General features: G+C 46.7%; 1 protein-coding gene across 1 annotated transcript in view; it reads right to left on the bottom strand.

Moving 5' to 3' along the window:
• Positions 1-11,060, bottom strand: part of LOC140454968 (hepatic and glial cell adhesion molecule-like) — a 38,039-nt gene extending 26,979 nt beyond the window's left edge. Inside the window, exons 1-2 of the mRNA XM_072549643.1 lie at positions 10,958-11,060; positions 2,950-3,255 (exon numbers count right to left, since the gene is read on the bottom strand). Coding sequence (XP_072405744.1) covers positions 2,950-3,255; positions 10,958-11,027 — 376 coding nt within the window. The 5' untranslated portion in view covers positions 11,028-11,060. The remainder of the gene's footprint in view (positions 1-2,949; positions 3,256-10,957) is intronic.
• Between the last annotated feature and the right edge of the window lie 14,472 nt (positions 11,061-25,532).

The raw sequence follows: 25,532 nt of genomic DNA, 5'->3' as shown, positions 1-25,532 counted from the left end.
CCCATTACCACCGCACTGTCCCCTGAACCACGACACTGTCCCCTGAACCATGACACTGTCCCATTACCACGACACTGTCCCCTGAACCATGACACTGTCCCATTACCACGACCATGTCCCCATTACCACAACACTGTCCCCATTACAATGACATCGTCCCCATTACGGACACTGTTCCCATTATCACGACACCATCCCCATTACCATGACACTGTTTCCAATACCACAACACTGTCCCCATTACGACACTGTTCTCATTGCTACGACACTGTCCCCAATACCACAACATGGTCCCCATTACCACGACACTGTCCCCATTACCACGACACCGTCCCCAATACCATGACACCGTCCCCACTATCACGACACTGTCCCCTGAACCATTACACCGTCCCCATTACCACGACACTGTCCCCATTACGATGACACTGTCCCCTGAACCACGACACTGACCCATTACCACAACACTGTCCCCATTACCACAACACTGTCCCCTACACCATGACACTGTCCCCAATACCACAGACACTGTCCCCTGAACCACGACACTGTCCCCGAACCACGACACTGTCCCCAATACCACGACACTGTCCCATTACCACAACACTATCCACTACACCACGATACTGTCCCCAATACCACAACACTGTTCCCAATACCACGGCACTGTCCCCAATACCATGACACTGTCCCCAATACCACAACACTGTCCCAATTACCACGACACTGTCCCAATTACCATGACACTGTCCCCCGAACCACCACACTGTCTCCAGCAGCACTACACTGTCCACTACACCATGACATTGTCCCCATTACCACGACACTGTCCCCATTACCACCGCACTGTCCCCTGAACCACGACACTGTCCCCTGAACCATGACACTGTCCCATTACCACGACACTGTCCCCATTACCACCGCACTATCCCCTGAACCATGACACTGTCCCATTACCACGACACTGTCCCCATTACCACCGCACTGTCCCCTGAACTACGACACTGTCCCCTGAACCACGACACTGTCCCCTGAACCATGACACTGTCCCATTACCACGACACTGTCCCCATTACCACCGCACTGTCCCCTGAACCATGACACTGTCCCCTGAACCACGACACTGTCCCATTACCACGACACTGTCCCCATTACCATGACACTGTCCCATTACCACGACACTGTCCCCATTACCACCGCACTGTCCCCTGAACCACGACACTGTCCCCTGAACCACGACACTGTCCCATTACCACGACACTGTCCCCATTACCATGACACTGTCCCATTACCACGACACTGTCCCCATTACCACCGCACTGTCCCCTGAACCACGACACTGTCCCCTGAACCATGACACTGTCCCATTACCACGACACTGTCCCCATTACCACCGCACTATCCCCTGAACCATGACACTGTCCCATTACCACCGCACTATCCCCTGAACCATGACACTGTCCCATTACCACGACACTGTCCCCATTACCACCGCACTGTCCCCTGAACCACAACACTGTCCCCTGAACCATGACACTGTCCCATTACCACGACACTGTCCCCATTACCACCGCACTATCCCCTGAACCATGACACTGTCCCATTACCACCGCACTATCCCCTGAACCATGACACTGTCCCATTACCACGACACTGTCCCCATTACCACCGCACTGTCCCCTGAACCACAACACTGTCCCCTGAACCATGACACTGTCCCATTACCACGACACTGTCCCCATTACCACGACACCGTCAGGTTTTACCAGATTTCAGACAGGAAAGGTGTGATTAGGTTGAAGGTAAGATCTTGCTTCCAAACTTCAGAGCTATGCAGCACTGTTTTAAAATTAGGGCTCAGCCTTTCATAAGGGGATTATCTTTCTTCCAGAAGATTGAGTGACTTTGGAATGCACATCCAAAGGGGATGGAGGGGGCAGTCAGTGGATATTTTTAAGGAGGAGGTGGAGAGTGCTTTGATCAGCAGGGGATCCGAATGTTATCAGGGCCAGGTGGGACGGTCAAATTCAAAGCACAAAGGTATCAGCTGTGACCCTAGTCGGATGGTGGAGAAGGTAGAAGGGGCTGAATGGCCTCATTCGAACGCTTGTGAGTGATTTGTTGAAAAGGCTTTCCTGTCCCAAACTTATCAAACTCTGTGAAGTTTCCTGACTGGATTAGGGCACAACTACACCTGGTGGGAGAATCCAAACAAAAGGGCAAAGATTTAAACTTAGACCTAGGGCATCTATGCAGTATATGCTTTTAGCACACACACACAGACACACACGGACACACACACACACACACACGGACACACACACACATACACATACACACACACACACACACAGACACACACACAGACACACACACACATACACATACACAGACACACAGACACACACACACAGACACACACACAGACACACACACACACAGACACACACAGACACACACACACACACACACAGACACACACAGACACACACAGACACACACACACACACACACACAGACACACACAGACACACACAGACACACACACACACACACACACACACACACACACACACACACAACACAGCCAGAAGCAACTGAAACTTCCAAGTCTAAGGCCGATGGGTTTAGTTTGACCTGCATCACTTTCAATGTATTTTCTACAACCTCTACCATCGGGGAGAAGGTGCAGAGGCTTGAACACACGCACCAGCTGGTTTCACAACAGTTTCTACCCTACTGTTAAGAATACTGAATGGACTCACAAACTCTTAACATTCGCCTGTACTTGTGTTTTTGTTTTTGCTGCTGCTTACCTATTATTTACTTATCTGTGCTTTTTAACTCTGTGAGCTGCCTGTACTGCTCACAAGACAAAGCTTTTTACTGTGCCTCGGGGCACGTGACAATAAATTCAATTCAAGTGATAAAAGTATTGAAATCACTTACCAATGAGTTTCAGATCCATACTCCTCTTCCAGTTACTACCCACAGTGATGGTATAAACCCCTTGGTCACTGGGTTTCAGATTGGTCAACGTCACTGATCCATTGGATGCATTAAAATGTAAACGGGATTTGAATGCCTCATTTGGTTTTTGTATTGGGAAATTTGGTATGTAATCCAGAATAGTGACAAGTTTTCCATCGCTGCCGGTGAATGTCCATTCAACTTGACTGTGGCTGAGATTAGCTCCATGTCCAGGATCCAGTAAAACTGATGAACCAATGGCAGCCAACACATCGCCCCCTCCAGCTGATTGACATGAAAAGTAAAAACAAATGTAATCCATTAACATGTGACAGTGAAGCACTGGAATGCAGCATTATTGTGGAACAGTGGTAGCATCTCTACCTCTGAGGCAGGAGGACCCAGGTTCAAGTAATAACATCTCTAAATGGGTTGATTAGAACATAGTTTTCCAGCATTGTTTTGTTCTTCTAGGTGTCACAAACCTGGTCCCTTCTTTCTAAAAGCTGATCCTTTTCTCAAGGATAACCGTGTCCTGGATTTTTTTTAGAGGGGGGGGCATAAAACTCTCCCGGCTCCATTTAGACTAGTTTGGTACAGAGATGAAAAAGGATTTCAAGAGGCCTTTTGTTTATATGTAAACAGATGAGACTTCAAGCCACTTCTAAAACATGAAGTGGTCATGTTTTAGAAGTGACCTGTATAATGAAAGGGGCGTGGTCAGCTCTCTAGCTGAGCTGTTCAGTCCAGAACTAGTTAGGAGTTCAGCTGCATGGAAACAGGCTGCTGAACTCTCCCTCTCTCCTCCTGCCCTTCTAACTTCAAACTGTAAGCGTTTGTCCCATTTTCACTGTTTTTTTAAGAGGGTTTGCTTATTGGGACTGCTGTGTATATGCGGAAGAGCATAATTAAGTCTAATTTGGATAGACTGAGTTCTGTCGGGGTTCGTTATTCTGTTCTTTGTGTTTCATTGTGTAATTTTGTGAATAAATTTTTGTTTGGTTTAGTCAACCCAGCTAAATTACTCCAGGTAATTTTCACTGTACACCTACCAAAACAAATTGCAAAGTTATAGTGTGGGCTCCCTGCTTAAGAATGTTTTGAATGGTCTGGCCTGGTCCATAACAGACTAGGGCACTTTGAGGGATTTTAAATAGTGAGTGATGGGTGCTCGTATCTTTATTTTGGGCGTTGGTTTGGTTGGGTAGACAAAAGCTTGGATAGTAATGGCTCTTTCAGTCGCCAAACATGTTCTGGAAGTGGATGCAGTGACTTTGGAAGTTTTACAAAAGGGGAATAAGACCAAGCTGCAGGAATTAGCAGAGAAGTTGGAATTGGAACTGCCTGCTTCTGTGAGGAAAGGAGAGAGAATTACAGCAGTAGCTCAGCATTTATTGCTGGAGAAACCATCAGAATCTGTAGTGATGGCAAAAATTTAATTGTAAATGAAGCAGCTTAAGTTAGAGGCGAGAGATAAAGAAAGGGCAACAGAAATGAAACAGTTTGAGTTACGATTAAAAGCAGAAGAGAGGGAAAAAGTGAGAGCAGCAGAACAGACATAAAAAGGGAGAGTGATTGAACTTCAGAAACTGATACTTCAAAAGGAAAGTCAGCTTAAAAGGAGATAAAAGCTGAGGGTAGGCGCAGTAAGGAAGTAGTGCAAACTCACGTGGAACAGCAGAGAGTTAAAACCCCAAGGTTAGCAGCTGAAGTGGCTGATGATTATGAGCTGGTCCATAAAACACAGTTTGGCTTTCACAATCAATTTCAGTCCACGAGGGATAGAAACTGGTGCAAAGAGAGATCCTCGTAGAGAGGGGAAGGTAGATGTCAGTGAAGATCATAAGGATAACTCACCCTAGGGTAAAGAAATAAACCCTTCAGGGGGACAAAGAAGTTATGGTGATTTCATTGTTAATAAAGTGGGTCACACAAAATCACAGTGTTAGTAGGTTAGGAGAAAGCCAGATGTAAGAAAGCTGGATAAGCCTGGGAGTGGTGCTGGACTAGTAGAAAAAGCACAAGGGAAGTTAGACAACTGCCTCAGAGTCTACAAGATGATCAGAGATTGGATAAGGAGTGCCAGATCTGCTTAAAAAATATACATGCAAGCGTAATGTTTATTCACATAAATAATAAACAGTAATAAATAAGGAGGTTACAGTATTAAGGGACACAGGATCCTTTCAGTTTGTGATGCTGAAAGACGAGGAGATGTATACTGAAGGACTATTGTCAGGAAAGGTACTGGTAACAGGAATCCATGGTGAGACAAAAAGTGCTCAGTTATGTAAAGTGAGGCCAGAGACTCCAGAGAAGGGTGGAGAATTGGTGGTAGGAGTACTGGACAAACTCTCAGCTCCAGGAATACAATTTGTCCTTGCAAATGATATCGCTGATTCACTGGTAGGCGTGCTGCCTACTCCAGTTGAAAAGCCAGTGGAGACACAGGCAACTGAAGCAATGCAGTAAGTTTATTCAGGAATTCTCCCTGATTGTGTGGTCACAAGATCAGAGAGGCACAAACTGAAACAGGAGAGATCAAAAGGCACAGATAAGGAAGCTGACGTCAAGTTATCCGAAACTCTCTTTGATCAGATCAGTGGGACAGAACAGGAGCAAATAAATAAACATGCTAGTATCTTTAGCTCTGCTAAGCTGGTTGAATTACAGCAAAAAGATGAGGAGTTAAAGCAGTGATGTCAAAAGGCTATGTGTTATTACTTAACGAATGATGTCTTAATGCGGAAATGGAGACCATCACACATTCAAGCAGATCAGAAATGAGCAGAGATTCATCGGATTATTTTGCCAGTGGGTATCGAAAAGAGGGGGTTGCAAGTGGCACATGAGCTACCACTTGGAGGTCTTTTAGGGAGGAGGAAAACACAGGCTAAAATACAAAGACATTTTTCCTGGCCTGGACTACACAAGGATGCAGTTGAATTTTGCCAGATATGTCATACATGTCAGCTAATCAGAAAACCAAAGGCAGTAACAAAACCTTTAATACCTATTCTAGCATTTGAGGAACCTTTCACATGAGTCTTGATTGATTGCATGGGTGCCCTACCTCAAACAAAAAGTGGGAATAAGTATTTATTAACAATCATGGGCGTACCGACTAGATTTCCAGACGCAATCCCATTCCACAATATCACAGCTAAAAGGGTTGTAGAAGAATTACTTACATTTTTTTTACGAGATATGGACTACCAATAGAGATCCAGTCAGATCAAGGATTAAATCATCCAAACTATTCAAGGAGGTTATAGATAATGTGGGAATAAAGTAATTCAAATCTACTACACACCATCCAGAATCGCAGGGAGCGCTAGAGAGATGGCATCAAACACTACAGACCATGCTGATGGCTTACAGTCTGGATTATCCAGATGACTGGGATTCGGGAATTCTGTTTGTACTTTTTGCCCATCAGAGATGCATCGAATGAATCGACCAAATTCAATCCATTTGAATTAATTTCTGGGCATGAAGTAAGAGGACTGTTAAAATCAATTAAGGAGAAATGAATAAGTCAAAACTCAGAAACTACCCATTTGACTATGTGTCAAATTTTAGAGAACGATTAAATAGAGTTGGACATTAAATGGTAAGACAGCATTTAAAAGTATCACAGCATCCAATGAAACAGAATGTGGCTAAGAAATAACCAATTTTGCAATTGGGGATAAGGTATTGGTGTTACTTCCAGTAACAAGTGAGCCTTCAAAAGCCAAGTTTAGTGGACTGTATCAAATCGAGAGGAAGTTGAGTGAGGTGAACTACTTGATAAGGACTCCAGACGGGAAGAAATCTCACAGAGTCATGGGAATGTACTCAAAAGGTATTTTGATAGGGAAGGAAAGCAAGAGGAGAAGGTGTTAATGATTACAGCACAGAAGGAAGAACCGAGTTCAGAGGATTCTGAATTGGACATTCCTCAAATCAAATTGGACAATGAGGAAGTTGTCAAAAATTGGGATAAATTATTGAGTTACCTTCCACAAGAAAATCAAATGAGCTGAAAGAGTTATTACTATCACATGGGTAGATATGCAGAAATAAACTGGGAAGTACGAGCCTATAGTGCATGAGGTAGAGATAGGAGATGTTGTTCCGATTAAACAACACCCTTATAGGCATAACCCTCTAAGGTTGGCACAGATTCAGAAGGAGATATAATGCATGGTCCAAGATGGCATAATCGGAGTGAGTTACAGTGACTGGAGCTCGCCCATAGTCATGGTGCCAAAGCCAGATGGTACCCATTGGTTATGGGTGGACTATCTCAAAGTCAACGCCGTTACAAAGATTGATGCATATCCAATTCCATGGTTGGAGGACTGTGCCAAAAAAGTGGGACAAGCAACTCACATTTCTAAGTTGGACTTGCTCAGAGGCTACTGGCAAGTGCCTCTGTCAGAGAGAGCAAAGGCACTTTCGGATTTTGTAAGCCAAATGGACTATATCAGCTTAAAGTCATGCCATTTGGTTTGAAAAATGTTCCAGCCACATTTCAGAGACTGACTAATAAGGTCATTGCTGGATTAACCAACTGTGTGGTGTGTATTGATGACCTGGTGACTTTTAGCCACACATGGAAGGAACATTTACAGCATTTATCGGACTTGTTCAATTGACTTTGGAAGGCAGGCTTGGTGGTAAACCGAGCTAAAAGTGAATTTGCCAAAGCCCAAGTCACCTTTTTGGGCCATGTTATTGAGTATGGACAAATGGCCACACGGGATGCGAAAACGAAAGTAATGGGGTAATTTCCCACACTGTCGACAAAAAGAGCAGTAATACGGTTCCTGGGGTTGAGTGGATTTTGCCAAAAGTTTGTACAAAATGATAGCAGGGTGGCTGCTCCACTCGCCAAACTGTTAAAAAAGGCCAAGAAGTTTCAGTGGACAGTGGACTGTGAGAAGGCATTTGACAGCCTGAAAGCTGTGTTAACCACTGCTCGGTATTAGCCACACTGGATTACACAAAGACTTTCAAGGTGGCTATCGATGCCAGTGAGGTGGGTGTCGGTGCAGTGCTCCTGCAGGACGATGACAAGGGGATAGAAAGGTAGAAGAGAGGAGATCTGATCGAGGTATATAAGATAATGAGAGGAATCGATAGAGTCAATAGCCAGAGACTTTTCCCCAAGGCAGGATTGACTGGTACAAGGGGTCATAGTTTTAAGATATTAAGAGAAAGGTATAGAGGGGACGTCAGAGGTCGGTTCTTTACACAGAGGGTTGTGAATGCATTGCCAGCGCTGGTGGTGGAAGCAGAGTCATTAAGGACACTTAAGTGACTGCTGGACATGCACATGGACAGCAATGAGTTGAGGGATAGGTAGGTTAAGTTATTATATTTTACATTTGGATTAAACCTCAGCACAACATCGTGGGCCTAAGGGCCTGTTCTGTGCTGTACTTTTCTATGTTCTATGTTCTAAAGACCCGACGGGTATTTTTTTCAGGAAGTTTGAACATTCATCAACAGAAACATTCAACGATGGAGAAAGCGACTTTAAGTTTGGTGTCTGCATTGCAACATTTCAGTCTTTATGTTACCAGCAATGCATCTGAGACAATCGTATACACTGACCGCAACATCTGTGGAAAAATTTAAGGACAAAAATGCCAGACTGTTCAGATGGAGTTTGTTGTTGCAGCCATTCGGTTTGACAACTGTGCATGTGGCAGGTCGCGAAAATGGGATTGCCGATGCAATAGCAAGACTCGAATGAGATACGCTGGTGTGCGGTAGTGGGTGTACCGCGGCCTGAATTTGCATGTGGTTATGCATGTTTATAGTTAGTACAGTGTACATTTGTGTTCTAGACTACTAACCAGTTTGTTTTTGTAGAGTTTAAAAAATGAAACCCTCTTTTGATATTGATGGGTTTTTTTTAAAAGAGGGAGGTGTCACAAAGCTCCTCGGTTTTTTTTTCTCAAAACTGTTCCTTTTCTCAAGGGTACTGTGTCCTTGAACTTTTTTCAGAGGGGGCCATAAAACTCTCCTGGCACCGATTAGTCAAGTTTGGTACAGAGATGATAAAGGATTTCATGAGGCCTTTTGTTTATATGTAAACAGGTGAGACATCAGGCCAAAGTGGTCATGTTTCAGAAGTGACCTGTACAATGAAAGGGGAGTGGTCAGCTCTCTAGCTGAGCAGTTCACTCTAGAACAAGTTAAGAGTTCAGCTGTGTGGAAACAGGCTGCAAAACTCTCTCTCTCTCTCTCCTTCGGCCCTTCCAACTTAAACCTGTTAATTGTTCCAATTTTACTGTTTTTTAAAGGGGGTTTGTTTATTGGGACTGTTACGTATATTTGGAACAGCATAATTAAATCTAGTTTGGATCGGCTGAATTCTGTCAGGGCTCTTTATTCTGTTCTGTGTTTCATTGTGTCATTTTGTGAATTTTGTTGCCTGTTTTAAAACCTGGTAGTCAACCTAGCTAACCTAATCCCGATACTTTTTACTGTTCTCTTACTGAACAAATTGCAAAATCATGGTTTGGGTTGCCTGCTTAAGAATGTTTTGAGTGGTCTGGCCTTGTCCATAACACGGTTCCTCTCACAACTGACATTTATATTTTCCATCGTTCTGCAATACTAAATGAAAAGGCCTAAGATGTTCACTCTGTTTTTCTCCACAAATGCTGCCAGATCAGCTGAGGATTTCGAACAACATCATTTTAACGATAGAAGTGCAGCTTAAGTTATTCAGAAAGTATAAATGACAAAACTCTTATTTTGGCTCTGCCAAATCTCTTTCAGAGCCAGCAAAGTGTTTCATGAAGTGAAGTCACCGAGAGGAAACATGACAGTCAATTTTCACACAGCAAGATCCCACAAAGCAGAAATGTCATCATGACCAATAAACGTGTTTGAATGAGGAGGAGCTAGCCAAAGACTGAAATGGCCACCGCATCTTTTAGGGAAATGGGGAGAAGGGGCACCGGGAAGGGCAAGGGGCAATGGGAAAGGGCTATTGGGGAAAGAGGCATGGGAGATGGAGGGGCAAAGGGTCATGGGGAAGGAAATGGTAGGAACACAGGGAGGAGGGTGAAGGTGCATGGGAAGAAATGGAAAAGGGCATGGGGTGAAGGGGCTTGGAGAGATTGAGGGGTGTAGAGAAAGTGGGGGTGTGAATGGTCATAGAGAAAGTGGGGAGGAAAATGGAGTGGGGGAAGGGGCACAGAGAGAGTGGGGGGTGAAGGGGCACAGAGAGAATGGGGAGGTGAAGGGGCACAGTGGGGGAAGGGGCACAGAGAGAATGGTGGAAAGAGGCACAGAGAGGGTGGGGGTGAAGGGGAACAGAGAGAATGGGGAGGTGAAGGGGCACAGAGAGAATGGAGGTGGTGAAGGGGCACAGAGAGAGTGGGGAGGGGTGAAGGGGCACAGAGAGGGTGGGGAGGGGTGAAGGGGCACAGAGAGAGGTTGGGGGGTGAAGGGCCACAGAGAGGGGGGTTAAAGGGCACAGGGAGGGGGTAGCAGGAAGAGAGGGGGAATGGTCGGAAGCAGGGGCGAAAGGAGAAGGGCCATGGAGATCAGGAAGGGAGGGATTAGTCCTGTAGGGAATGGGGTGGGGGGAGGGAGTTGGAGGTTTGGCTGGAAACTTCCTGCAATGACTGGGGTTGGGGAAGAGGTGTAGCTAGAGAGCCCTGGGAGGGAGAGGAGTGCCCCGTCGGGGGTGGGGGTGGCGCGGGAACCTGCCTGACCCAGGGGGGGGGGAACACAAGACAACTTACATTTACTGTCTTGGCAAGACCCAATGAGACGGGAATTAAACCTCAGGGGGATCTTTTAACTAAACAGCGCCTTCTCGATCGTGAACATGTCTCTGCAGAGACACACAGAGGGAGATTCCGGAGCCTGAGCTGCTCACGGCTCGCTCCGGGAGGAATGGTCGAAGTCCCTTTTCCCTGCAGATCCTGCGGGGAATTCAACCCCCGTCCCAACCCCAATGAGGGCAGATCCTCACCTCCTGCAGCGATCCCCCGGAGGAAGCCGAGCAGCAGCAGCAGCAGCACCGGAGCGGATCGGGGGTCCATCCGCGGTCCCCGGGATGTTCCGTCCGTTCTCTGGGAGAAACAAAACAAGGCGCCTGGGCTGGGCTCAGGGGGTCAGCGCTGGCTTTCCCGCCGCGGAGAGAGGACAACCAGGCAGAGAGAGCGAGAGCGAGCGAGGGGCGGGAATCAACGGGAATCCCGCCTCCCCGCCCGATCTCAGGTTGAGCTGACAGATCCTGTGCTGAGGAACCCACACCAACTCATCGCCTCACCCTCCAGTTACCACTTCCTGCTACATCCCCATCCCCATAATCCAGATTAAATACCCCCTTCCCCCAGCTCCAGGTTACTGTATTCCCCCCCCCCCAGCTCCAGGTTACTGTATTCTCCCTCCCCCCAGCTCCAGGTTACTGTATTCCCCCTCCCCTCCCCTCCCTCCAGCTCCAGGTTACTGTATTCTCCCTCCCCCCAGCTCCAGGTTACTGTATTCCCCCTCCCCCCAGCTCCAGGGTACGGTATTCTCCCTCCCCCCATCTCCAGGTTACTGTATTCTCCCTCCCCCCAGCTCCAGGTTACTGTATTCCCCCTCCCCCCAGCTCCAGGTTACTGTATTCCCCACCCCCCAGCTCCAGGTTACTGTATTCTCCCTCCCCCCATCTCCAGGTTACTGTATTCCCCCCCCCCCAGCTCCAGGTTACTGTATTCCCCCTCCCCTCCCTCCATCTCCAGGGTACGGTATTCTCCCTCCCCCCAGCTCCAGGTTACTGTATTCCCCCTCCCCCCCCCCCAGCTCCAGGTTACTGTATTCCCCCTCCCCCCCCCCAGCTCCAGGTTACTGTATTCCCCCTCCCCCCCCCCCAGCTCCAGGGTACTGTATTCCCCCTCCCCCCCCCCCCCAGCTCCAGGTTACTGTATTCCCCCTCCCCCAGCTCTAGGTTACTGTATTCCCCTCCCCCCAGCTCCAGGTTACTGTATTCCCCCCCCCCTCCCCTCCCCCAGCTCTAGGTTACTGTATTCCCCCCCCCCCCAGCTCCAGGTTACTGTATTCCCCCCCCCCCCTCCCCTCCTCCAGCTCTAGGTTACTGTATTCCCCCCCCCCCCCAGCTCCAGGTTACTGTATTCCCCCCCCCCCCCCCTCCCCTCCTCCAGCTCTAGGTTACTGTATTCCTCCCCCAGCTACAGGTTTTTCTTCTTCACACCTCCATCCCCCTTCTCTCGGATTCTTCATACTACCCAGGGGTTAAGGGTTAAAATGTTACCCATACTGCCAGTAATCACAAAGCAACTGACTGCTCCAGGTGTCGATAGACTAGCAAACCACATTATAGTACCAAGACATCACCAGTCTCAGATGTAGCAGAGATGAGGCTTATATTGGTATCTTTGAATTAATCTGCTCAGAGGTCCTACTACACACTTAGAGAGCAGATGGGACTTGCACTCTAGTCTCTAGACATTCAGAGGTAGGGACACTACCATCCTCTGTGTGGTCAACTATCTACAGAGATGAACAAAGCACGCATGTTCCCATTGCTGATATCTGAGCTTTCATGGTGCTTTTGAACTGATGATCTTTCCTATGTGAAGGGAAGGTGATAACCACCATAACCATGGAGACCTTGAGATGAAGGTGTGATTTGCAATGCATATATTTGGTATAAATCTGTGAGGAGTCTGTAGTTTTAGACATGCCAGTGATAAATCTAGCCCCTCCCTGTGTCCACACGATATAAACAATCATTAACCTGATTTCCTGAGTCCTCTTATCAATTTGTTCAGTTGTTCTGTACACCTCAATCTGCTTTGCTCCAAGGGGAACAACCCTGACTTCTCCATAGAGTCATAGAGATGTACAGCATGGAAACAGACCCTTCGGTCCAACCCATCCATGCCGACCAGATACTCCTTCACTTCAAAGCCATTGGTACCAGAGCTCCCCAGTAATCAGTGTTGGAACCTTTGCTCTTTTTGATGTGTTAATGACTTGGATCTCGGGATGTACAGTTTTAAAATGTGAAGATTGTATGAAATTAGGCTCCATACAGTGTGGAAATAGGCCCTTCGGCCCAACCCTTCCACATTGGCCCTCCAAAGAACAACCCAACCAAACCCATTTCCTGTACCTTATTACTCTACATTTACTCCTAACAAATTCACCTAACCTACCCTAACCTACACATCCCTGAACACTACAGGCAATTTAGCATAGTCAATTCACCTAACCTGCACATCTTTGGATTGTGGAAGGAAACCAGAGCAAGTCCATATAGACATGGGGAGATTGTGCAAACTCCGCAGAGACAGTCGTCCAAGGCTAGAATTGAACCTAGGACCTTGGCAATGTGAGGCAGTAGTGCTAAGCACTGAACCACCGTGCCAAAATGTGGAAGCCTTATAAAGTATGAGTACACACATCTGTGGAATAAGTGAATGAGTGACAGGGGAGAAACGTGGCATGATCTATTTTGGCAGGAAGTACATGGACACACAATGTAAACTAAAGGGTACAACTTTAAAGGGAAGCAGGAAGACTGAGAAGTGTGATTGCATAGGTAATTGAAGCTGGCAGAACAGGTTGAGAGCACAGTTGATAAAATGTACAGTGTCCTGGGTTTTATTAATAGGAGCACAGAGGACCAGCGCGAAACTTCTGTGTTGAACTTGTGACGGACACTAGTTCGGCCTCCCACTCATGAAAGAATCAATGTGAGAGCATGGGTTTAAAGCTATTCAGAAAACAAGCAAAAGTGACAGGAGGAAAATCTCTCTGACACAGAGATTAGGGTCTGGAATTCACTGCCTGAGAGTGTGGTGGAAGAAAGTTCAGTTGCAGCTTTCAAAGGGACTTGGACTGTTATCTGAAAAGGAAAAAATGTGTCAGGTTATGGGAGGATGGAGGGAATGGCGCTACGTAACTGAACTACTCATTGGGAACCTGGCACAAACACAATGGGCCAAATGGCCTCGTATTATGTTGTCACAAGTCTATAATTGTGGTAAATCACCTCTACACTCACTGAGGCACTTCACACCTCTCTGCGTCACATAGTGACAAGAACTAAATACAGAAATTGGAGGTGTTGTGGACAGTGACGAAGGTTACCTCAGAATACAACGGGATCTTGATCAGATGGTCCAATGAGCTGAGGAGTGGCAGATGGAGTTTAATTTTGGTAAATGCGATGTGCTGCATTTTGGAAAAGCAAATCAGAACAGGACTTATACACTTCATGGTAAGGTCCTGGGAAGTATTGCTGAACAAAGAGACCTTGGAGTGCAGGTTCATAGTTCCTTAAAAGTGTAATGGCAGATAGATAGGACAGTGAAGAAGCTGTTTGGCATGTTTTCCTTTATTGGTTACAGCATTGAGTACAGGAGTTGGGAGATCATTTGCAGCTGTACAGGACATTGGTTTGGCCACTTTTGGAATATAGTGTGCAATTCTGGTCTCCCTGCTACTGGAAGGATGTTGTGAAACTTGAAAGGGTTCAGAAAAGATTTACAAGGATGTTTCCAGGGTTGGAGGATCTGAGCTACAGGGAGAGGCTGAACAGGCTGGAGCTGTGTTCCCTGGAGTGCCGGAGGTTTATATAATCATGAGGGGCACGGATAGGATAATAGACAAGGTCTTTTCCCTGGAGTGGGAGAGTCCAGAACCAGAGGGCATAGGGTGAGGGGGGTAAAGTTTAAAAGGGACCTAAGGGACAACTTTTTCACAGATAACTGAGAAGGTGAAGGAGAAGATTTTGCTCATGCTACAGTCACACCAGACTTCGCAAAGTTAAAAATCACACAACATCAGGTTATAGTCCAACAGTTTTATTTAGAAGCACTAGCTTTCGAAGTGCTGCTCCTTCATCAGGTGGTTGTGGAGTATAAGATCTAATCACTGAGTTTATAGCAAAAGTTTACAGTGTGATGTAACTGTAATTATATGTGAAAAAGACCTGGATTGTTTGTTAAGTCTTAAGAGACTTAAAACAATCCAGGTGTTTTTCAATATACCGGCACGTCCAAATCAGACTTCGCAAGGAATAGATCCTCAGAGTGCCAAGGGACAGAGGTACCCAGGGATCTACCTGTGTAGGTATTTGAGGGTGGCACAATGTACCAACAAAATATTTCATGAAGTACATCTGGTTCCATTCTCCACAATCTAACTGTGGACAGAGAATCACTTGCAATGGCATCTCCTCCTGTACCATTTTCTGTGATGTTCTTCAATGATCTGTGCTTGCCGCACTCTGTTTCCCAACACATCCAAATGCTGTCCCTTGCTGATAATCTGCAACAGCTTAAAAGTATCAACAATGTGGCCAAAAGAAGTTATTTTAAGACTAACAGAGGAGGCAGCTTTAAAACATTAGTTGCTGCATGTTTGGAAAACAGCCAAGAAAGCAATGAGCCTTGATTGTGACACAATTGAAGAATAAGTGATTAATCAATAGGAGTGTGAGTAAATGTTGGGTCTATAAACTGTAATTGCTTTGAAAATAACACACAAATGTGGATCCTTATTTTGTAAAATGGTAATTTCCAGGCCAGAGATAAGGGATGTTAAGATAAAACCATGAATGAATTTGTTTCATTTCATTAAATAGGGTAAAGAATAGGTCGTTATTCAAGGAATATAGAAAAATCAGATGGAAACATTCTGAGTATAGCCAACACAGCACTGCATTGGGAAGATCTTGTGGTGCAATGGTAACAGCCATACCTCTCAGCCAGGAAGTCTGGATTCCAGGAGTTCGTTGTAACATTTCTGAAATTACAAAATACCTCTCGCTGTGTGGGGAAAATGCACATAGAGGTAAGAAGCTGTTTGTGGATGTCAGAAGCCAATTGAAATTAAACAGCAAGTTGGGTTAAATCAGTTACCATTTGAAAGGCTGATTTGAGGTCAGAAAAATGCCAGTTAATGATCTAAAATGGAGGTAGGTAGGGCACATGTGGTGCAGTGGTAGTGCCCCTATCTCTGAGCCAAGAGGCCCAAGATCAAGTCCCAGCTGCCACCAGATAATAATATGTGAACAGGTTGATTAGAAAAATAGGTTAAATTTAAAATAAAATTATGAAATCGAGGTAGGGAGGGTCACTTGTGGTGCAACAGTAGTGTCCCTATTCTCTGAGTCAGGAAGCACAGGACCAAATCCCACCTGCTCCAGAGTTGTGTATAGAAATGTTGTTTGGAAAATATATAAAATGGAGGTTGAGAGGCAGCCATTTTGTTATGCAATGGGAGAGAGGCTTCATTTGATCACCTGAGGAAGTCGTGGAGTCAGAGCACACAGAGTCCTTTCAGCCCAGTGGGTCTGTGCCAACCTTTCTCACTAAAGATGTGCAAGCTAGGTGAATTGTCCATGCTAAATTGCCCATTGTGTTAGGTATATTAGTCAGAGGGTCTGGGTGGGTGACTCTTCGGAGGGTCGGTGTGGACTTATTGGGCTGAAGGGCGTGTTTCCATAGGGAATCTAATCTAATCTAATCTCATTTTCCCAGCTCTTGACCCATTGCCTCGAATGTTATGAAATTTCAAGGGATCATCCATGTACTTTTTGAAGGTTGTCAGGTTTGTTGCCTTTAGTCATGAAAATCTGTTTAGTTCTTGAGTTGAGCTTTCACTTTTTACTGTTACTTGGAATTCTGTCCCCCATCATCCTTAACTTGTAATATTTTGACTGCTCAATGTTAAATAAACCTTTTGAGTTAACCATCTGAACCATTTGCGAGAAAGTAGAGATTGCAAATACTGGAGATCAGAGTCGAGAGTGTGGTGCTGAAAAAGCACAGCAGGTCAGGCAGCATCTGAGGAGCAGGAGAATCGTCGGTTCAGGCATAAGCCCTTCAGCAAGAATGAGGCTTGTGGGTCGGGGGGGCTGAGAGATAAATGGGAGGGGGTTAGGCTGGGGTGAAGGTAGCTGACAATACAATAGTAGATGGAGATAGGGGAGAAGGTGACAGATTGGAGAGGAGGGTGGAGCGGATAGACGGGCAAGACAATGGACAGGTCAAGAGGGTGGAGCCAAGTTGGAGGCTTGGGACTGGGATAAGGTGGGGGAAGGGGAAATGAGGAAACTGGTGAAATCCACATTGATCCCGTGTGGTTGAGGGGTCCCAAGGTGGAAGATGAGGCATTCTTCCTCCAGACATCGGGTGGTTAAGGTTTGGTGACGGAGGAGTCCCAGACCTGCATGTCCTTGGCAGAGTGGGCTGGGGGGTTGAAGTGATCAGCCACAGGACGGTGGGGTTGGTTTGTGTGGGTGTCCTAGAGTGGTTTTCTGAAACGATATGCAGATTGGCATCGTGTCTCCCCAATGTAGAGGAGAAGCATTCAGTCTTGTTTATGGTTGAGTCTCCTACAAACTTGGATAATTCATCATTGGGAACTCGATTTTAAAACATCAAGTTTGATAACAAAGTCAAACAAAATGCATGGGGTGGTGACAACTGGGTGAGACTTTAGATTGAATCTCTGTTGGTAAAAGATGAAAGGAAATTTGTGAATTAAAACAATTGCATGTTGGTTGATGCTAACTGATGTCAAGATGAAACCAATAGGAAGTGAAAATCACTACAGTCCCTCTTTTATTAAACAGAGATAAATGTTGGTGGTTTAACCTGAGGGTCACCACTCCTCAGGCAAGGGGTAAGTTTGAGAAGGAGAGTCCTTTGTAGTGACCTCAGTCAGTGCAGGAGTTGAGCCCATTCTTTTTAGCATCACTCTGCATCGCAAGGCAGCTGTCCAGCCAACTGATAGGGTAAATAGACAAGATCTTTTCCCTGGAGTGGGGGGCCAGAACTTAGAGGGCATAGGTACAGGGTGAGAGGGGAAAGATATAAAAGGGACCTAAGGGGCAACTTTTTCACACAGAGGATGGTGTGTGTATGGAATGAGCTGCCAAAGGGAGTGGAGGAAGTTGGTACAATTACAGCATTTAAGAGGCATTTGGATGGGTACATGAATAGGAAGGGTTTAGATGGATATGGGGCAAATGTTGGCAAATGGGACGAGATAAATTTAGGATATCTGGTCAGCATGGGTGCATTGGACTGAAAGATCTGTTTCTGTGCTGTACATCTCTGTGACTGAAAAACTCCAGTGATAGGATGACAGTTTTATTACATTAGTAGCATTGGCCAGTGAGATCAGTGGAGTGTCCCGAAACCTGTTGATCTTCCAGCTGAAGGTAGTTGACCCCCGACTGAGTGTTGCAGACTGGGACATTCCAAGGTCCAGAACTACATGTTGAGGGACGCGTGGAAGCTTGGGGCAGTTGCCGCCAAGGCGCAGTGGGGAAAGACCACCGTGTAAGGTTTGCCTGCCTAAGAAGAACAGGGGGCCCACTCAGTAACTGGGCCCTGCTGACACCTCAGCTAAATATCTGGATGGTCAACAACAGAGACTTGTATATACGAATAATTGATTCCGACCTCTGTATGAAAAGAAATGGAATGTATATGTACGAATGGCATCACCAATTGTGTAGATATCAAAATAATTTGATGAATAAAGTATATTTTTGAAATAAAAAATGAGATCAGTGGAGTGTCAGCAGTAATTTTCTGAGGCAGAATGAGAGATTGTTTCCCTTAAGTTAGAGTCATGTGACTTGAAAGTTGCCCTAGGCATCTATTGGAATGAAAGTCACGTTGGGTCAGACTATTCTCATTGCCATTTAAAGGTATGTGAATTAGCTTAAGGAGGCAGAATGCTTTTGCAGCTGCTAAATTAAAATATTGCACAACACCAGGTTATAGTCCAACAGCTTTATTTGAAAACAGGAGCTTTTACATTGCTGTTCCTTTTGAAAGCTAGTGCTTCCAAATAAACCTGTTGGACTATAACCTAGTGTTGTGTGAACTTTAACTTTGTCCACCCCAGTCCAACACCAGCATCTCCACATCATTTGTAGCTGCTGTTGGCCTTTAGTTTGTGTGGATACAGTCAAATTCCTGTGTTTGTTTGTTTCCTTGATGTGCTACTGTACAGAACAGAACTGTGTTCATGACTATATGTGTAAACATTCCTTATATGGATAAAGCATATTTTAAAAAAATGTGTTGGATTGGATGGATCCAGATCTGTGGCACTATCTGCAGTGACTGAAACAGACAGAAGTTGTTTGAGAACTCTGATCCCCTTTCACTCCTTTGAACAGAGGAGTTGTCAGTGAAATATCTTGCATGAAGGTGAATCTTACAATACTTTGACTATAAACGTCAATTTTGTCGAAACTCAGGAAGGGTTTTTCTCAGTGAGGCCTGGTCAGGTTTCTTGCCATATCGTCCCATTAACTATCAACCATGCCCCCGTGTAAAACACAGATAAATTGTTAACTTGGCTGGACAGCAAGGGATGCTGGGTACACTGGCCAAGTATTCTGAATTCACAAAATCCACACACCAACCACAGTGCAAATACAGCCGTCAGATGCTAATTGCATTAGCATAATGTGTTCTGGCCAGACCTATCCACAAAACAAAAGAGAGCTCATTCAGAAAGGCCTGCTGCATAAAGAAACTAACACTAGCATGCCATCCAAACGATTGACTCTGTTTCAAACTATGACTTGGAGGTGCCAGTATTGGAGTGAGGTGGACAAAGTTTAAAAATCACATAACACCAAGAGGTACTAGCTTTCTGAGCGCCGCTCCTTCATCCAAGGAGATTTTCCAAATAAACCTGTTGGAGAATTTGAGCTATAGGGAGAGGCTGAACAGGCTGGGGCTGTTTTCCCTGGAGCGTCAGAGGCTGAGGGGTGACCTTATAGAAATTTATAACATTACAAGGGGCATGGATAGGATAAATAGACAAAGTCTTTTCCCTGGGTTGGGGGGAGTCCAGAACTAGAGGCTATAGGTTTAGGGTGAGAGGGGAAAGATATAAAAGAGACCTAAGGGGCAACTTTTTCACGCAGACGGTGGTACATGTATGGAATGAGCTGCCAGAGGATGCTGGTACAATTGCAGCATTTAAGAGGCATTTGGATGGGTATATGAATAGGAAGCGTTTGGAGGGATATGGGCTGGGTGCTGGCAGGGGTGACTGGATTGGATTAGGATATCTGGTCGGCATGGACAGGTTGGACCGAAGGGTCTGTTTCCATGCTGTACATCTCTATGACTGTAACCTGGTATTTTTAACTGTTTCAAACTATTAAGTGTATCTCCCTGATTCGCCAGAACGGTAGAAAATTTCAGAAAACAGGGTTTACCTACAGACCTCCCTTGCAATCTCTTGGAACTGGACTTGGATTGTCTGAGGTCTTCTGAGCAGACCAGCCTGGTAAGAGGCAGAGACCAGCTGAGCATTCGGAGAGAAAGGAGGAGAGCAGCTTTGCAGACCCAGAGACAGAACCACACACACACACACACACACACACACACACACACACAGACTGTGTAACTCTACATGAGATTCAGGAAGCATTGCAACCTAAAGGGACCAAATAGGATTAGAACTTTGATCCTAATAAAGTTGAGACTGTTTTGTTTTGGTACTGGCTCTTGCCTTTGTAGTGATTTAACTGCTTTGGTATCGTGGGACACCTGGGTAAATTCATTCGTAACATTCTGGTCGGAGTTGTCTGTAACTTGTTTAAAAAGGAACCTTATTCTTAATGCTCTCAGAGGTTGGGAGCTAATGCTTTGTTGTGCTGAGCTGTTTATTTATTACCTTTACTGATCTGCTGACTTTGCATATGAGTATTGATGTGTTTTTTTCTTCTGCTTTTATGTACTATAAAGTAATGTGCTTTTTTCCTCGTTGTTTGTTGGTGTAACTTTTTTTCTGTAATTTTATAAAAAATCTTTCTTTCAATAAAAATATCTATTAAAAAAAGAGGAACCTTAGAGATAATGCCCCTCACTTCCAATGCAAGCCTCATTCTAGTCCCTCACCTTAGCTAAACGTGTCTAACACTCACCTTAATAGACCGCGCTATCACTGATTTTAAACTTTGGTGAAGACCAGCCAAGAATTGGCAATTTGGAGTTACCCTAGACTGACGACGTACTGACCCAAAGCACATTATGCAGCACGATAGCTACCTCCTCGTACTCTGTCTTTATTCCAAAAATATACTTCATTCATAAAAAAAATGTACAAACGTAGTTACTAAAGCAGTTCAGTTTTGAACGATAGCATATAAAGAAAACAGAACAAACATTGGCATTGGGCTCAAACAAACCAAAGACATCTGTTCCTTGCACAGGATTATGTTTATATGCATCTGAGGCCCCTATTTCCCTTCAGCAGGAAGCCCTCAGACAGTGGTCTTTCCCCACTGCCCCTTGGCAGCAGCTGCCCCAAGCTTTAGTGCGTTCCTCAGCACATAATCCTGGACCTTGGGATGTATCAGTCTGCAGCATTTGGCTAGGGTCAACTCCTTGCTCTGGAAGACCGACAATACTTCCTGGTACGTGCATCCGCCACTTTCATGCTATGTTTGCTGTTTAATCACTAACGTACTTGTCCTTAGCCACATCCCATCCTACCACCGTGTCTAATTCACACCAGCAGCTTGTGATTGTCCATTGTAGGACCGTCACAGACAGGCAAGCATTTGAACATTTCCAAAGATGAGCTTTTCTTTCAAGTTATCAGAAGCCAATGCAAGCCAGTTGACTAGAGGCTGGAGTTAGCACCTCGCAGAGTAAGCAAACAGTGCAACATTGGCATGATGACCGATGGCTATTTGAGGTTGCATTTCCTAGCCTTCACCTAATGGAACTGGGTGTCAAGGTCAGCTCCTGTCCAACCTATCGAACCCTAATGCAGCTGAGCTCTCTCTTGTACACTGGGAAGCTTCCACCTTCCTACTGTTCCTCCTTCTCCTTGGAAGACTGTTCCTGTTCACCCACTTTCTCAGCATCCAGTACATCCTTTCATTGTGAGCTGGAATCATGCAGGATATGATGCAGCACACTCTGAACGCAGTACCTCGCTGGGATATATCTAACTCCTTCTTGAAAACACTCGATGCTTTGGCTTCAGCTGCTTTCTGTGGAAGAGAATTCCACAGGCTCCCTCCTCTCTGGGTGAAGACATTTCTCCTCGCGGAATTCTCTGCTACAGAAAGCGGTTGAAACCAAAGCATTGGTTTGGAGGGTCATGGCATAAACACAGGATTAGTTTAGTTTGGGAAACCTGTTTGGCATGGACGAGTTGGACCAAAGGGTCTGTTTCCATGCACTATGACACCATGAGTTCGAATTAGACCTTAGGGCTAAAGCGATCAAAGGATATGGGAGAGACAGTGAGAACAGTATTGAGTTGGATAATCAGCCATGGTCATATTGAAAAGGCTCAAGGAGTCAAATGGCCTCCTCCTCCTATGGTTCAGCACAAGTGATAACTGCTCTGTGTGGTACTAAGTTATAAAATGAAAGAATCCAGGCAACTGATAAGGGATTCGTACCATAGATTGTATCACTTTTATGACCATACGCAATATATTTCTCCTTATAACTGTAGCGTGGGGGGGGGGGGAGGGGGGAAATCAGAACAATTTTAAAACACAATTTCTGAAGACAATCACGCTGCGGATGTGCGGCTCCGACCATTTGACTCCCGAGAGACAAGTTGACAGCAAAACAGCGGGAGAATGAGCCTCGGTGAAGGGAGTCTTTGAAGAAAGGCCAGTCTACATCGCCACCTACTACCAGCATCTGCAGTCCTCACTTTCACCTCCCGTCAGGGAGTCAAGACACCAAGACACTAGCAGTTCACCTGCACCCGAGGACGAAAGCTCAGTCCCCAGTCTAATAACACTACTACGATGCCTTGGTGAGGCATCTGGAGGTGACTGGGTGATGCAAACAGCGCCCAAAACTCAACATCGGAAAACACGAGGATTCTGAAAGCATCAACAGAGAGACGACCTAACGGAAGCTAATTGTTGGATCATGGCCCATTCTTTAAGGGGGAGCTACATAGGTGGATGAAAAAAACGTGTCATGGGACGAAAAGACACGATCATGTCTGGAATGGAAATGGAGAAGTCATTAAAAACGTGAGCTCAGATGTTGGAACAAACACCGAATGAAACCAGATTTGTAAAGTTTTACCTCTGCGCAAAATGGAGAGGGGACTTGGATTTGAGAAGTCATGAGTCACCTCAAAAACTCAGCTCCCAGCTTCACATGACACAACCCTCCACAGGCCGGCGCCAATTACCAATTGACCCTGAGTGACGAACACAAAATAAACTGATACTGGATTGATGTCGTTTCTTCTTCATGTGGAGCAGGGCACAAATGGTGTGAGAACAGAATTCAGTATCTGTATAAGAGGGGGGGTGGGTGGAGCTGTATGTGAGTCAGTGTCTGTGTGTGAGGGGGGTGTTGTATGTGAGTCAGTGTCTGTGTGTGAGGGGGGTGTTGTATGTGGGTTAGTGTCTGTGTGTGAGGGGGGTATTGTATGTGGGTCAGTGTCTGAGTGTGAGGGGGGAGGTGGATGAGGGTCAGTGTCTGTGTGTGAGGGGGGAGTTGGATGGGGGTCAGTGTCTGTGTGTGAGGGTGTAGTTAGATGGGGGTCAGTGTGTGTGTGAGGGGGAAGAGTTGGATGGGGGTCAGTGTCTGTGAGTGAGGGGGTGTTGGATGGGGGTCAGTGTCTGTGTTTGAGGGGTTAGTTGGATGGGGTTCAGTGTCTGTGTGTGAGGGGGAAGACTTGGATGGGGGTCAGTGTCTGTTTGTGAGGGGGAAGAGTTAGATGGGGGTCAGTGTTTGTGTGTGAGGGGGGAGTTGGATGGGGCTCAGTTTTTGTGTGTGAGGGTGAAGTTCAATGGGGTTCCGTGTCTGATTGTGAGGGCGTTGTTGGATGGGGGTCAGCATCTTTGTGTGAGGTGGGAGAGTTGGATGAGTGTCAGTGTCTGTGTGTGAGGGGAGAGTTGGATGGGGGTCAGTGTCTGTGTGTGAGGGGGAGTTGGATGGGGGTCAGGGTCTGTGTGAGGGGGAGTTGGATGGGGGTCAGTGTCTGTGTGTGAGGGGGGAGTTGGATGGGGGTCAGTGTCTGTGTGTGAGGGGAGAGTTGGATGGGGGTCAGTGTCTGTGTGTGAGGGGGGAGTTGGATGGGGGTCAGTGTCTGTGTGTGAGGGGGGAGTTGGATGGGGGTCTGTGTCTGTGTGTGAGGGGGAGTTGGATGGGGGTCAGGGTCTGTGTGAGGGGGAGTTGGATGGGGGTCAGTGTCTGTGTGTGAGGGGGGAGTTGGATGGGGGTCTGTGTCTGTGTGTGAGGGGGGAGTTGGATGGGGGTCAGTGTCTGTGTGTGAGGGGGGAGTTGGATGGGGGTCAGTGTCTGTGTGAGGGGGGGAGTTGGATGGGGGTCAGTGTTTGTGTGTGAGGGGGGAGTTGGATGGGGGTCTGTGTCTGTGTGTGAGGGGGTGTTGGATGGGGGTCAGGGTCTGTGTGAGGGGGGGAGTTGGATGGGGGTCAGTGTCTGTGAGTGAGGGGGGAGTTGGATGGGGGTCAGTGTCTGTGTGAGGGGGGAGTTGGATGGGGGTCAGTGTCTGTGTGTGAGGGGGAGTTGGATGGGGGTCAGTGTCTGTGTGTGAGGGGGGTGTTGGATGGGGGTCAGTGTCTGTGTGTGAGGGGGAGTTGGATGGGGGTCAGCATCTTTGTGTGAGGTGGGAGAGTTGGATGAGTGTCAGTGTCTGTGTGTGAGGGGGGAGTTGGATGGGGGTCAGGGTCTGTGAGTGAGGGGGGAGTTGGATGGGGGTCAGGGTCTGTGAGTGAGGGGGGAGTTGGATGGGGGTCTGTGTCTGTGTGTGAGGGGGAGTTGGATGGGGGTCTGTGTCTGTGTGTGAGGAGGGTGTTAGATGGGGATCAGTGTCTGTGTGTGAGGGTGTAGTTAGATGGGGGTCTGTGTCTGTGTGTGAGGGGGGTGTTGGATGGGGGTCTGTGTCTATGTGTGAGGGGGTGTTGGATGGGGGTCTGTGTCTGTGTGTGAGGGGGGGTGTTGGATGGGGGTCAGTGTCTGTGTGTGAGGGGGGAGTTGGATGGGGGTCAGTGTCTGTGTGTGAGGGGGGGAGTTGGATGGGGGTCAGTGTCTGTGTGTGAGGGGGGAGTTGGATGGGGGTCAGTGTCTGTGTGTGAGGGTGTAGTTAGATGGGGGTCTGTGTCTGTGTGTGAGGGGGGTGTTGGATGGGGGTCAGTGTCTGTGTGTGAGGGGGGAGTTGGATGGGGGTCAGTGTCTGTGTGTGAGGGGGGAGTTGGATGGGGGTCAGTGTCTGTGTGTGAGGGGGGAGTTAGATGGGGGTCTGTGTCTGTGTGTGAGGGGGAAGAGTTGGATGGGGGTCAGTGTCTGTGTGTGAGGGGGGGAGTTGGATGGGGGTCAGTGTCTGTGTGTGAGGGGGAGTTGGATGGGGGTCAGGGTCTGTGTGAGGGGGAGTTGGATGGGGGTCAGTGTCTGTGTGTGAGGGGGGAGTTGGATGGGGGTCAGTGTCTGTGTGTGAGGGGGAGTTGGATGGGGGTCAGTGTCTGTGTGAGGGGGGGAGTTGGATGGGGGTCAGTGTCTGTGTGTGAGGGGGAGTTGGATGGGGGTCAGTGT

The sequence above is a fragment of the Chiloscyllium punctatum genome, chromosome 30 (assembly GCF_047496795.1).
Source record: "Chiloscyllium punctatum isolate Juve2018m chromosome 30, sChiPun1.3, whole genome shotgun sequence".
In the NCBI taxonomy this organism is placed as follows: domain Eukaryota; kingdom Metazoa; phylum Chordata; class Chondrichthyes; order Orectolobiformes; family Hemiscylliidae; genus Chiloscyllium; species Chiloscyllium punctatum.
The sequence above is the reverse complement of the archived record's forward strand: the minus strand, read 5'-3'. Positions and strand labels throughout refer to the sequence as shown.